The 14,889-nt window shown below is 46.8% G+C and overlaps 1 protein-coding gene across 1 annotated transcript in view; it reads left to right on the top strand.

Annotated features, from left to right (window-relative positions):
* akap9 (A kinase (PRKA) anchor protein 9) overlaps positions 1-14,889 on the top strand; it is an 85,955-nt gene that overhangs the window by 28,966 nt on the left and 42,100 nt on the right. The window contains exons 9-18 of the mRNA XM_031586672.2: positions 1,739-1,867; positions 3,733-3,889; positions 4,643-4,722; positions 4,839-4,971; positions 5,214-5,311; positions 6,352-6,469; positions 7,053-7,284; positions 10,901-10,958; positions 12,860-13,186; positions 13,770-14,144. Coding sequence (XP_031442532.1) covers positions 1,739-1,867; positions 3,733-3,889; positions 4,643-4,722; positions 4,839-4,971; positions 5,214-5,311; positions 6,352-6,469; positions 7,053-7,284; positions 10,901-10,958; positions 12,860-13,186; positions 13,770-14,144 — 1,707 coding nt within the window. The remainder of the gene's footprint in view (positions 1-1,738; positions 1,868-3,732; positions 3,890-4,642; positions 4,723-4,838; positions 4,972-5,213; positions 5,312-6,351; positions 6,470-7,052; positions 7,285-10,900; positions 10,959-12,859; positions 13,187-13,769; positions 14,145-14,889) is intronic.

The following is a 14,889-nucleotide window of genomic DNA, read 5'->3' as shown; positions in this document are numbered from 1 at the left end:
AATTAATTAATCGCGATTAAATTTTTTTTTTTCTTCTTAAGACTAAATCTTATAAATTAACGAGTAATCACTTCATACAGCGTGTATTTTAGACACTGTTGCTTAATTGTATTTTTTTTTAAACACAATGGTGCCCCTCGACGGTAAATCGTAAGAATTTCCCCTGAAGCAATTCGAATCACCTCAATCAGCCCACTGTCCTCAACTATGTTGATGGGCCGACAGTCACCGGCAACCCAAATGGCAACTATTTCACGGACTGGTCTAGTTATTTTCCTAGAGAAGTGATGGAGTGTGGGTTGGCGATCATCTAACCTGGGACTGCTTTCTGTCGGGTGCTTTGCATTAAGGTGATAACTTCAAGACGAGCTGCTTCTGTGATAGCTAAATTCAGCTTGACAAATGCTACATACAACTTTAGTTTTGTCGATTGTCCCGATTGGCTCTTAAACGGAGACTTTCCGCCCAACAATCCCTCATCTCTCCATCTTCAACTACCGCAGTGGTTCTCAAACTTTTTCTGTCATTCCCCACTTTGAACAAGTGGGGCTATTCAAGCCCCACCTGTCCCTCATCAATCATATATATATATATATATATAATATATATATATATATTTTTTTTAAATTGCGTTAAAATATTTTATCGCGTTAATCGCGGCCGCATTAATCGCATAGATTAACGCGTTAACGCTGACAGCCCTAGTTTTAAGGTGAGAGCTTGTTGTTGTGTTGGTATGGTTACTTGTGTACCCCTTCTCTAAGCTTGTTGTGTTGGGATGGTTACCTGTGTGTGTACTCTTCTCTGAGCTTGTTGTGTTGGTATGGTTACCAGTGTACTCTTCTCTGAGCTTGTTGTGTTGGTATGATTACTTGTGTACCCTTCTCTGAGCTTGTTGTGTTGGTATGGTTACCAGTGTACCCTTCTCTGAGCTTGTTGTGTTGGTATGGTTACTTGTGTACCCTTCTCTGAGCTTGTTGTGTTGGTATGGTTACTTGTGTACCCTTCTCTGAGCTTGTTGTGTTGGTATGGTTACCTGTGTACCCTTCTCTGAGCTTGTTGTGTTGGTATGGTTACCTGTGTACCCTTCTCTGAGCTTGTTGTGTTGGTATGGTTACCTGTGTACCCTTCTCTGAGCTTGTTGTGTTGGTATGGTTACCTGTGTACCCTTCTCTGAGCTTGTTGTGTTGGTATGGTTACTTGTGTACCCTTCTCTGAGCTTGTTGTGTTGGTATGGTTACCTGTGTACCCTTCTCTGTTGGTCTCATGGGGCTGCAGTAGGCCTGGAGCCGTGCGAGCAAAGTGCAGTATCTGTCAGCTCCCAATGTTCCTCTTGTCCCCTCAGGAGTTTACCTGTCCTGTGGTGCCGTAAGACACACACTCCTACCCTGCAAATAGATACAAATCACTTCCTTACTCATGCACACACACACACACACACACACACACACACACACACACACACACACACACACACACACACACACAGAGTCTGTCTCTCTCCCTTCCTCTCCGTCTTTCTTTGATTCTTACCATCTCACTTCCTTTCTTTTTCTTTGCTATCTATTCCCTCTCTCTCTCTCTCTCACTCCCTCTCTCTCTGTCTATCTCTCCCTCTCCCCCCTCTTTCCCTCTCTCTCTCCCCCTCCCTCACTCTCCCCCCCTCTCTCTCTCGCTCTCTCTTTGTGATGTGTTGTTCTGAGTGTTGTGTTGTTCTCCTCTCCTGTGCTGCTCATAGCTCCACGTCATGCCGTCTGCTCCACAGGAGGAGGGCAGCGTGAGTGCCGACGACAGCGATGGTGAGACATCATCAACATCCGCCGTCCGTCCGAATGCTGAGACCGCTCGCTCAGAGGCCGGGGATCATGTAAGTGAAAACTCTGTGGCTCTTAAAGAAGCACTTTCACCACAGAAATGAGCAATATTGCAGTTGCAGGCATGACGTGATCAGTGTTTGCATACATTCGGAAGAATGTAAATGATGTTTGGGAGGCGTTGCTCTTCAGACATGCTAACTTTACGCTTGTGTGCCTGAACTAGCTGAAAGATTATATGTATGTACACCTGCTGTAGACTGCTGTATATCAGGACACTCCTCCCTACTTTAGGTGCACAGACAAAACCCTGTGTTGTTGTAGTACATAACTGGTGCATCTGACTTTTGCGGTCAATAACAAGTTTTCAGCATATTTACCATTTACAAGACTTTACACAGTGTGTAGACCAAAGACCAGGTTTGTTTCCCAGTGGAAATAATTTGTTTATTTGTTACCAGAATGGATGTCAGGATCAGCAATGTAATTGGTAATCTACTTAATCTTGAGATGGCTAGTAGCAAGCGCTCAATCAAATGAATGTTCTCTGGCCAAACCAAACAGTAGCTTCCAGCCATCTCCATGTTTTATAACGTTGTTACTGTGAAAAATACCGCCTGGTCTTCCCAGCATCCCAGATGTTTTTTTTCACTTGGGCAGTAAGGTTTCATCTGAAGGCACTATGATAAGGTGCACCTCAATCCAGAAAATGGAAACTCGCAGGACTCATAAAGTTGTTTTTGAGACGCACCCAGTGATTTCTTCCAACTGACCCTATTGAATGAGGCAGCATCAATCATGTCTCAAAGCATCCTGCCTCACTCAGAGGGAGGCTACATTACTGGGTAGAGGAGAACAGATGTTGCAGGTTTGACTTTGCTGAGTTAAATCCAGGGAAGTGTCCTTGGAAGTGTCCTTGGGTAAACCCACGTAAACGCATTAGGTTGTGTCTTCTATTTTCAGCATCCTAGATTTGCCAGTTGCTCTGTTTCAGGTTCAGTCTCCTGGTTTTGACCCCAGGATGGGCGCCGAAACTGGCACTCAGTTCTGTTATCACTGCCCCCCCCCGCGCGAACACGCACGCACGCACGCACGCACGCACGCACGCACGCACGCACGCACGCACGCACGCACGCACGCACGCACGCACGCACGCACGCACGCACGCACGCACGCACGCACGCACGCACGCACGCACGCACGCACACACACACACACACACACTGCTCATAAAAAGTAGTGATGTGACCACTGATTTTAACACATCAAACGGCAGGGAGGGGGGACCATGTGCTGCTGCCCTTTGTGCGTCGGCATAATAGAGCTTCTCTGGTGTGATAATGCTGAAAACCAGGTGCCCCCTCTCAATCTGCCCCTCTCTCTCCCTCTCTCTCTCCCCCCCTATGTTCCCCTCTCTTCTCCTCCTCTTTGTATCATCCTCTTATCCTTCCTGTCTTTGTCTTTTTTTTCTCTTCGCCCACTTTATCTCTGTCACACTTCACATCTTTGTTCACCTGCCTCTTTCTTGTCTCTCATTCGCTCCCTCCTATCCTCTCCATCTTCTCTCTCTCTCTCTGTCTGTCTGTCTGTCTGTCTGTCTGTCTGTCTGTCTGTCTGTCTGTCTGTCTGTCTGTCTGTCTCTCTCTCTCTGTCTGTCTGTCTCTCTCTCTCTCTCTCTCTCTCTCTCTCTCTCTCTGTCTGTCTGTCTGTCTGTCTGTCTGTCTGTCTGTCTGTCTGTCTGTCTGTCTCTCTCTCTCTGTCTGTCTGTCTCTCTCTCTCTCTCTCTCTCTCTCTCTCTGTCTGTCTGTCTGTCTGTCTGTCTGTCTCTCTCTCTCTCTCTCTCTCTCTGTCTGTCTGTCTGTCTGTCTGTCTGTCTCTCTCTCGCTGTCTCTGTCTCTCTCTCTGTCTGTCTGTGCAGGCGGAGTGTTTGCTGCGGCTGGAGGCTCAGCGCATCAGCCTGTCTCAGATCCATGCGGCGCAGCTGGAGCTGCAGAGAGAGAGCTGGCAGGAGCAGACGCAGCAGCGACTGCACCCTCTGGAGCAGGAGATGCAGCGCCTGCAGCAGGGGGAGAGAGGTCCGTGAGCCCGGAGAAACAGACAGCGAGAGCGACACAGAGAGAGACAGAGAGAGAGAGAATGAGCAACATGGAGGGAAAGAGGGAGTGGGAGAACGGCAGAATGTGACAGAGGGAGCAAGTGAAAGTGAGAGAACAATAGAGTGAGAGAGCGAGAGAGTGAGCGAGCGATGGACAGTGAGAGAGAGAGTGAGAGAAAGAGAGAGAACAATAGAGGGAGAGAGTGAGCGATGGACAGCTAGCTTTTGTACCACTTGTAGCAGTCGCTGCAGACACACTAATGGAGCCGTGCAGATGAAAAGGCAGAGGAGAGAGCGAGAGAGAGAGAGAGATAGAGAGAGAGAGGGCAAGAACTACAGGGGGAGAGAGAGCCGTGTCTGTGGAGTGCAGAGCTGGAGCCCCAGTGTCTGCTGGAGAGTTAGGCAGGCCTCCAAATGGCAACAGAAAGGTCAGCCGGTTCGAGGGAGAGAGAGGAGGAGAGGAGGGCACATCAAACAGACTGGTATTTTGATAAATTTTTCATGGTGGCACAGGTGTACACACACACACATACACACTCAACCATACTTACAGTAGCACACACCAAATTACTGAACTTTTCCAGTATGCCACAGAGTAGTTTGAAGCTTGTAAACATGGTTACATAAAGTTGAGGACTCCTTGATCTTGTAGAAATGAATACAACTTGTAGTGCAGGAATATAGTCCTTAATGTTATCTACCAGTAATAATTGTGATTGTGATACATTTTTAGCATACCAAGAGGAAACCAGGTCTACAAAATACCAGAATGTAATTCAGGCCATCTCAGAAGAATGTAAACAGGTCATACAGGTAAGGAATGGGGATGTGGCATGTACCTGTCTGTTTTTTAATTGACAGTGAATGCTTTAATGGATGAAAATATTTGACTTGAGTCGATAAAAGTCTCGATTTCTGTCCGTTTCCAGTCATTTGTTACTCTACTCGGTGAGGAGCTGCTTCTCTCTCTACCATCTGAAGAAGATGACGAGGAGTGGACAAGAGCAGCTGCTCCAACCACCAAAGTTACTGATCCAAGGTCACTGGTGCAGGAGGCTAAAGGTTAGTTTGGTTGGCCAGTTGCAGTGTGTTCTTTCAATAATTTGGATTACTAATTACTAATAAATAAATACTATGCTTCATGTTTTACTATGACAACTGTTGATAATGTCTTTCCTGGCTTTATGAAACTTATTGGCACTAAATTACTTACCTCTGCTATAAGTCATAATGATCTGGCGTGTGTTCATGAAAAAAATAGTTTGTTGCAAGAGGCTGATGTGTGCTTGTATGTTTGCATATAGATCTGTGCAACAGCCTGTACCAGCTAAGAGACCGCATCACACAGGAATGCAGTCGCCTCCAGCACCTACAGGCCTCACTGATGGCTGATGGGGACAAGGTAGGACTTCGGTCATCTTAACAAAACCTACTGATATCTGTGGGAAAATGTTTGTGTTATAGGTGAGAGAAGGAGAAATTTGGGGAGACAGAGATAGACAACGAGAGAGATGGGGAGGGTGAAGAGAGGAGAGGAAAATGTTTTTTTATCGCAGAAGGAAGGTAACTGAATCGACCAGACCCAGCACTTCTGTTCTAGAGGCAGCCTCTATGTGGGATGGAGTGAGGGAAATTAACACTGATATCTGTGGGAAAATGTTTGTGTTATAAATGAGATAAATGAGACAGAGAGACAGAGAGACAGAGAGACAGAGAGACAGAGAGACAGAGAGACAGAGAGACAGAGAGACAGAGAGACAGAGAGAGAGAGAGAGAGACACTGAGTGGTTTTAGAAGGTAGGTAACTCTGAATGGAGTCAGCCTCTATGTGGGAATGCATGAGGGAAATGGGGCCAGGTCTCCACCCAGAGGGGATTTTTACAGTCCCCTACCCTCCCCCGGGGATAATGAGGACGGGAGTACAAGAGACAGGATGGTGACTGACAAGAGCTACTTCACTCTTTGAATGTGTCAGAGCTGGGGCTGCAACAATAACCGCATCACCGCCATACCGCGGTACTAGGAGGTGTATTTTTAACGTCAAATTAATGAACTAGAAGGGCACTCAGAGAGAAATTCTGCGAAATTCTGCTTACAGACAAACAGACAAACAAAACGCAAACGAAAACATAACCTCCTAGTGGAAGTAATTAAATACAGGGGAGTTTCGTTGCGGTATTACCGCAAACCGCAAGGTGGCACTCTTCGAATGCCGCTGTAAGGACTTCTCTATACTGCTGCAGCCCTAGTCAGAGCATTCTGATTGGCTTAGCTTGAGTAGTGGCAGTTCATTCATGTTCTGGGGTAGGGGATGAGAACACACACACACACACACACAGTCATATCTGTTGAGACGCACTCTGATTTATGTATAAAGTATTCACACTCATTTGTACACTGTACACGCATCCACATGGTGACATGTCCCCTCTTGACCTGCAGGTGGCGTCACTGCAGCAGGCCTATGAGGAGCTGAGGAGGACCAGCGAGGAGGACATCTCTGACCTGCGGACGCAAACCCGCGCCCCCTCCCTAACCCAGGCTTCTGCTGATTGTCACGGTAATTTCATCTGTCCTGCTTGACACTGTTTAATATGGATCTCACACACACACACACACACACACACACACAGAAAACTCTTCCCACCCAAACACTCTAAAACTCCACTCGTTTCAAAGCAGAAATGTTCTGCTTTTATTTCCCTCCCCCTCTGTCTCTCTCTCTCTCTCTGTGGCGCAGTGCGTCATTTGGAGGGGCTTGGTATTTGCAATCACCTGAAGCACTTATGATGCTTGTTAAGGTCCTGGTTCGGCACCAAGCACTTGTTTCTCTGTTATGAGCTGATGTCTCTGTCCTGAGCAATAGTTGAATACATTTTAGCCAGCAGTGCTTAAATGAAGTCATTTGGTTATGCCTAACCACAACCCCAGATTGTTTTAGCGCTACCGTTACCCTGTTGGGCATTGTTACTGTTTCATTTTTTAAATGTGATTAATTCGACATGTACAGTACTAGTTTCCACAGATGCTTGGCCTTGTAATGCGCCTTGTGCATGCGTGCATGCGCGTGTGTATACGGTGCATGTGCCGTACCCACATCCCTGCATCTCCTCATGAGTTGTGTTGCCCTGTGTTGTCTGTAGACCTCCATGAGCGAGGGCAGTTGCCCGCGGCGCAGGCCGACGCCTCCGAGCGCTTAAGGGCGGAGTTCCAGGAGCGTCAGGCCCAGCTGGAGCAGCACCACCAGCAGGAGGTGGAGCGCCTCCGCAGCTACTACCAGCAGCAGGCCAAGGAGACGCAAGAGCGCTACGCCACCGAGGTCATCCTGCTACAGCAGAGGCTCCAGGAGCTCACTGGCACAGAGGCAGAGTTCAGGTACACATCTCGGAGATTCTTGGTACTTAAAGGTGCAGTCTGCGATTCTAATCCAATACAGCAAATTGTTCCTCACGATCCGCTAGTTGTCTGTGCGGTCTGTGGTTGACTCAGTGGTTGAGCGATACATTTTTTTATATTTGGACCAGAAAGTGCTCCATATATATCAGGAGTCCACTACGTGATGTGGCCATTTTGTTCCTGCAACTTATGTTCATGATGCCATTAGAAACTCGACATTAGAAATGGCTCATTAAACCAAGGGGCCCAGACCAAAGCCTCAAGTGTCTGGACCAGGCTGGATAGAATCAAAATGATTCTGTGGACCACTGATGTTTGGTCCAGGAAGTGCTCTATGCAGAGCTAAAAAGCTAGTTCAGATACCGTATGTCATTTTTGCAGTTCCGTGTGATATGTCACGCTTGGGTCTGAGCTAGCTGAGAACTCAGACGAGCTTTTGCTCACCAGCTCTGGATGAGCTGATTTGTGTTTATTTTATGTGACAGAGGAGCTGCTCACAGTGCCAGCAGTCAACCTTGACCAAGGGGTTATTATAATGGATGATGTATTATCCACACCAGAACAGGAGATCATCTCTTTGCAGCACAGGCTTGTGTTACAGCATAGGCTACCCATGACAGTGGAATGGCTTGGTCACTGATGTTACGTCTAAGGGTGAAATTAGTCGAAATAAATGCCTTGCATGTATTTCAGCTCTTCTCAGCCTTGTGACAGGAAGGGAGAAGCAGTCAGATGTAATGTTTACTGTTTGTCTTCTCATGTCCATCCACTCATGCTGTGCTCTTTATTGCACATTCATGTTTGGAACAACTGTAATGACATAAAAAAACACTGGTTTGTGTTCTTCAAGTTGATGTTTATCGGTTCTGAAATGGACCTTCCTGGAGATAGCGCACATGCATACAAGCCGTTTTAAGTCATACAAATAAGGTTATTGACCGATGTATGCTTGATTTATAAAACGCTGGATTACATTAGGGGTCATTTCCTTTTGGGGAAAGGGTACTCCTGTTCCCTCTTGCGTGAGCGCCTGAAACATTGATGAAGGATTTCGTCTCGCCCGTGTGGCTGCTGCTGCCGCTATGCTCTGCTTCCCTGCTGTCGGAGAGCGCTTGACCTGCCCCGCGTCTGGCCCGCCGACCTCTCAGGGACATGTGACCCCATCACACTTCCAGGGGAAATTTCGAGAGCCGCCGCCGCTGTCCAGGTGGCTTCACAGGACTTGTGTGGGTTTGGGGACATGCTGTGGCTTGCCTGCCTTAAAGTCCCTCTCAGTTTGATTATCACCTGCTCAGTCCTCCACCTGCTCAGTCCTCCTGGCACCAGAAGTGGTCTGGTGTCGGGACATTGGGAATTGAGTTGGTCAAAGAAAGAAATTCTCCCCTGTTGGGACTTGATGGCCTACTGCTTGGCAGCCATGCCTCAGAAATGTCAAGGTTGGATTTATTCTGTTGCTGTGGCAAGCTTGGTAGGAATTTTACCTTACTGTCTCATGTTTGTTTGCAGAGGCACCAGCTTTGTGAGTAAAAGCCAGATCTAGATCTCAAATAAGTAAGAACCCCGAAATCCAAATCAAACTTCAGACCTGGTAGTCTTCTGTCTTCTTCCAACATGTTCTTGTCCTCCCCCCTAATGAAGCCACAGGCTGATTAAACCCTTCTCTTCTGTGTTGGGGATGCAGTTTGTCGCTCTCCACCTGTCTGCCTGTTCTGTTGCCTGACTAACTCAGCGGGAGTGACAGGTGTGCACAGAGCTCATTAGAAGAGGCGAGGCGAGGCCGCGTGCCTTAAATATTTAAAGCCGATAAAAGCTCCGGCATTCTGTGTGTCAGTGGGCCGATGACAACGGCACATCCTGCCAATAGAGCACAGCCTATGACCTGCCAATAGAGCACAGCCTATGACCTGCCACTAGAGCACAGCCTATGACCTCGCTCTATAGCACAGCCTATGACCTGCCTCTATAGCACAGCCTATGACCTCGCTCTATAGCACAGCCTATGACCTCGCTCTAGAGCACAGCCTATGACCTGCCTCTATAGCACAGCCTATGACCGTGATGCCCAGACTTTTCACGGCAGGCCCCCCTTTGACGATGAAAAAGTATTTGCTGCCCCCAACACCCCACATCCCTCCCCTGAAGGGGGGCGCCCTACTCTGTTGGAAGCACTGGCTACGGCCTAAGCACTATGAGACACCATGGGACCTTTACCTTTGTTAAGAACACATTTTTACTTCCTCGTATGTATTTATTTATTTATATATTTGTTTATTGGTTTTTAAGGGATTTCAAATTTCATAAGTGATTATTAATTCATACATACTCAGGTCTTAAGTGGACCAGTGCATACTGTGTTTTCCTAATGTCAGCGATCAAAGCTTAAAGCCTGAACTCAGGATGTGTCGTCTTATCTTATGAGATTCACCTTTGTGAGAGGTAGCTGTAAATGTAATGCTTCGGATTAGTGATTATGTCAGGAGCTGAAGATGTAGATTATTCTCAGAGCCACGGAGAATTCAAGACATTTTGTTATTTTACTTGTTGGCCTGTGAATGTGGCGCCATCTATTGGTGAGATACAGAAAGATGTTGTCTGGCCAGATTATGTTTTTAGATTAGAATGATGTGTCGGAAATATAATGGTTTTCTGCTTAAATAAGTTAGTCTTTTGATCTGAAATGCTCATATATATTTAATAGGCTAACTGTTGTTGTTGCTGTTGTTGGTAGTAGTAGTAGCAGAGATATAATCGTGGTTTAATTTCTGCTGTGACTACATAAAGCTATCAAAGCTTCTAGCACAACAGACCCAGTGGCTATGAGACTTCATTTTGTATTCAGTTCCTTTCATTTTTAAATGAGCTTTTTGCGTGTCTGTCTGTATCCTGTTAAAGTAATGCGATTTGCATGAGCAGTCATTTGACTGGCAATTGATGTGTGCACTATCAACACTAACAAGTTTGAAATGAACAAAGTGACTCTTTCATAACTAAACATACATTTTTGTTAATTTAATCTGTTTTGTGAAAAGACTCCCTAATGCTTTAATTTGATAAGAGCTTGTTTCAAATTTGATGGCACATGGCAAACAAAACAGTAATTACAGTGAAGCAGTGATTAGGAAAAGCAGGCATTACCAGTTAATTAGTACATCATAATTATGTAGCACATGTGAATGCAGGATTAGGAAACAGTTTGGTATAGAATTGGACACCATCCAAAGATAGATAGATGGATAGATGGATAGATAGATAGATAGATAGATAGATAGATAGATAATTATCATTTTTATTATCATGTTCCATGCAAAACATGCAGGTTACCTGTAACATATAACAAAACATATAACATTAATTCCCTACTCCAACCCATTGTGTTATGCACTGTTATGCATTTACACATTTAGTGATACTGATGAGAGTGCACCCGTTAGTGCAGCATCAAGCTGAATTCAGCAAGGATTGAAACGAGCAGTTGTGGATGTGCACTCGGCGGGATTGATCGCTTGTGTGTTGTCATGCCGATGGTAGAGGAACTGAAGTATTGACCAGTGAAGGAAGGATGATCAAGTTGTCAACAAACTGGTTTGTCTTTCAGCATACCGAACATCACGGAACATCCCATGCCAAAAGAAGAGGAAGGTGAAGGGTTTAAGGTCAGTCTTTTTTAAATATATGGTCAAGGTCAATTTTTGTTTGTTTGTTTTTGCCCTGTTAGTGTCATTTTATACATATATATTGTGTGTTTAATAATACACCATCCATAAGCATTCACATCTATGTTCATTATTAGAACTTTATTGACTTTAACTACGTTAGGTGTCATAAAAGCATTACTTTGGAATTTGTGTAACTGCATGCAGTTCTTCAGATAAAGAGCTGGAATTGTCGTTAATGCATTGCAGTTGGTTTTTACCAAGATTATACACTTAAGAGGTGGAATAGGCTTCATACATAAAGCACACTACCGGTGATGTCAAAGGGGATGAAAACAATCTGCCTGGTTGATTTCAGCCGTATCTACTGTGTTACTGCTGCCCAATTACAGCCGAATGCCACCTCCTCTCCTCCTCGGTCCCCAGTCCACATGTGTCCCCTGCTGTTAGAGACAGATAAACAGGGAGGAAGAGCGTGAATGGCGGAGAGAGGCAGACAAAACACTTTATTTAAATCAAGTGACTCATTGTGTCGTCAGCACACGCAGCTGAACCGTGCCCATGGCCAAAATCTGCCCCAGATCCTTTGGTCTGCGTATCACGCCACGCCACACCACACCACGCCATGCCATGCCACACCACGCCACGCCACGCCACACCACACCTCACCACACCTCACCAAACCGAGGCTGAACTCCAGTGTGCTCTACTGACAGAGGGAGCTGGGGCTGTTATGTAAGCCTGGACAGAGCAGCAGTAGTAGTATTAGCAATAGCACTGGCATCATCAGCAGCAGCAGCAGCAGCAGTAGTAGTAGTAGTATTAGCAATAGCACTGGCATCAGCAGCAGAGCAGAATAGCAAAGACACACTCTTCAGGCGTCATGAAAGGCCCGTTTTTTCCGCTCAAGTGAACAAGCCCACTTTTATTTCATTCTTTTTTTTTTTATCCTCTCTCTCCCCCTCCTCCTATCACTCGCACTCACTCACTCTCTCACTCATTTGTTCACTCACTCGTTCGCTCGCTTGGCAGCGAGGCACAAAAGCGCTTGTGGTGAATGAGAGGAAACGAGAGAAAGAGGAGGAGGAGGAGGAGAGAACCAAAAGGGATCAGAGAGAAGGGACACTTCGGAAGAAGAGTGGTGTGGAGTGGAGAGGAGAGGAGAGGAGAGATTTTATGAGGAAGAGAGAAGTGCTTGATGGCAACATCAGCAGAGATGAGATGAGATGCAATCTCAGCCTGAGTGGGGGACAAACATGGAGAGGTAAACAGCATTTGTAGAAAACGGGTCACTTGAAAAATATGAGATGGTCATGGCGAGGGATGTCAGGAAAAGGACAGACGTTAAAAGAGGCAGAGAAATGATAAAACAAACCAGCGTGAAGCTTTCAGGCTGCAAAAAAGAGCGATTGATGTGCTAAAGATTCAGAAAAAAATAGTGACAGAATGTGCTGCAAACCAAAACGGCAGCACCACACTGAATGTGAGTGTCTTGCATGCTCTATAAAAGTCTTGTGTTAGCGGCGGTTCACATCAGCCTTCGAGACATTGAATGCACACACACACACACACACACACACACACACACACACACACACACACACACACACACACACACACACACACACACACACACATCCTGCTGTTCTATGGGAGAGGAGAGGAGTTGGCCAAGACAGCGGCACCCACTGATCACAGACGCCTTTTCTCTGTTTTTCAAAACTAAATGGAGCGCTTTTTACTGAGCCCTAAATGGAACTGAACACTGTCTTCACGGCCGTTTTTTTGCATACTCATTGCCGGTCGTCTTCTCTCTCCCTTCTTTTCTCTCTCTCTCTCTCTCTCTCTCTCTCTCTCTCTCTCTCTCTCTCTATGTTTCTTCTTCTCGTTCTCTCTGGTAGTTTGAGAAGGATGCTGACGTAGAGGCAGAGCTGCAGGCGGCGTCTTTGAGGTCGTCATCGTCCACGGCGGCAGGGCTGTCACGGCAGCTGCAGACGCTCAGACAGGCTCTCTACCACAAGTACCTCCAGGAGGTGACTGCCCTGAAGGAGCAGCACCGCGCCGAGCTGGAGCGCCTGCAGAGGGAGAGGCGAGGGGAGGAGGAGGAGGAGGAGGAGGATGGAGAGGAGGAGGGGCACCCAACGGTCAACGGAGAGCAGAGGTCCAGCAAGAGACGGGGAGAGCAGCTGACCCACTCTTTGGAAAGGGTGGAGGAGGAGATTGCTAAGGTACAGAGCGGGAAAAGAGGAGAGAATTCGACTCAGAGAAGGAGAACAGGCTGATGAAGAGAGGAAGAGAAGGATTTAAGAAATTTACAAGGAAAGAAAAGAAAGGAAGAGAATAGTAGGGAGGGAGGGAAAAGAAGGAGGGATGAGGTAAAAAGGAGAGGAGAGGGGAGTTTTGGGTTCCTCTTAAATCAGATTCAGAAGCTTCATTGTATTTATTTAAAAAAAAAAAAAACTTTAAAAAGAACATTTTAGATTAAACATCCCCTTTGTTTACTATCTATTATGACGTTCTCATAATTATGAACACTATTTGAGCATTTTGTATTTTAGATGTTGCTTGACAGTCGCATAGAGCATCAAGTTTATTTGTGATAGGAGCTTTTTTTGTTTTTGGTTCCAGAGAGTTTTTGTCCCGTGAACTGTAATTGTCCTTTGATGTGTACCTCTTCAGTTTACAAGCCATATGCCAGAGGAGGAGGAGCAGGAGGAGGAGGAGGTGCAGGGGGAGGAGGAGGAGGTGTTCTGTTGTTATTCACTATTGCAGTGTGACCCAGTTGTTAATTAGTCTGTCCTTTTCTCTCAGGTCATAGTGCATATGTCAGTGGAGTTCGCCCAGCAAAGTGAGCTGGCTCGTTTGGCCAAGCAGGCACGGGAGACCTCCTCAGCCATGCAGACCCAGCTGCCAGAGGAGGAGCAGGAGGAGGAGGTGGTCGACGGCCTAGGGCTCCCCGCTGAGGACCTCCGGGAGGTGCGGGGGAGGCACCGGGAGGAGATGCAGCGCGTGGAGTCTGAGCTGCGCGAGCGAACGGAGGAGCTGCACGCTCTCAGGGAGCAGCTGAGGGAGGCCGGAGGATGGGCGGCGCAGACCCGGACGCCCGTAGCGACGGCGGCGGCGGCAGAGGAGGAGACGGTGGCATGGGGCCCGGCAGCGCGAGCCCACGCCGAGCCCCACACAAAGGTGAGCTCTGTTCTGCCTGTCTGCCTCTACTCATGTGGTCTGCGTGCTGCCAAGTACTTAGAGCCTTTCTCTAAAAGACCTTTAGAGCCTTTTAGCCTTTAGAGAGAAAAACTCACTGACATTAGTGATAGAGGGTGAGGACTACAGGAGTTGATGACAGCGGAAGTGAAGTCAAGTGTGAATTATTCTTTTAGATAACGCTGCCAGTCCTTCAATGGACTTGATTGCCTATATGTGTGTGCATGCATCACGCTTTCTCTATGTATCACACACTGTGTGTGTGTGTGTGTGTTTCTTATGAGGAAGTGCGGTCAGCGAGCACCCATCCTGAGAGCGAAAGAGTGGCAGTGAGAGAGAGAGAGTGAGAGAGTGATCATGCCCGTGCTGTGCTGTGCGTGGCCGGCCGGTCTTTTCACAGAACATTTAGTGCATGAGTACCCCGCTGGGCTGCTGGGCCGCTTCCCCGGCGATGTGATAGGACAGGAGGACTTCATGTTCATATTCCCACACGACACGACACGGGTGTGTGCTTTTAAATTAGGCTCAAAGTGGAGGCATAATCCACAGTGAGGCCTTTATTAATTCCATTTCGCTTGTGGCCCCTGACTCAAATTAAAATATCACTTACATGCAGGGGACGCGTTTCAGTTTATTCTTTTTTTTTTGTGTCAGGTAATGAATTCACTCACTGATGTCATGTTCAGTGAGCGATGCAGACAAGCTAGTCTTTTTCATTAGCACGCCT

This window comes from Clupea harengus, chromosome 19 (assembly GCF_900700415.2).
Source record: "Clupea harengus chromosome 19, Ch_v2.0.2, whole genome shotgun sequence".
Classification (NCBI taxonomy): domain Eukaryota; kingdom Metazoa; phylum Chordata; class Actinopteri; order Clupeiformes; family Clupeidae; genus Clupea; species Clupea harengus.
This window is presented reverse-complemented; position numbering and strand designations above follow the sequence as displayed.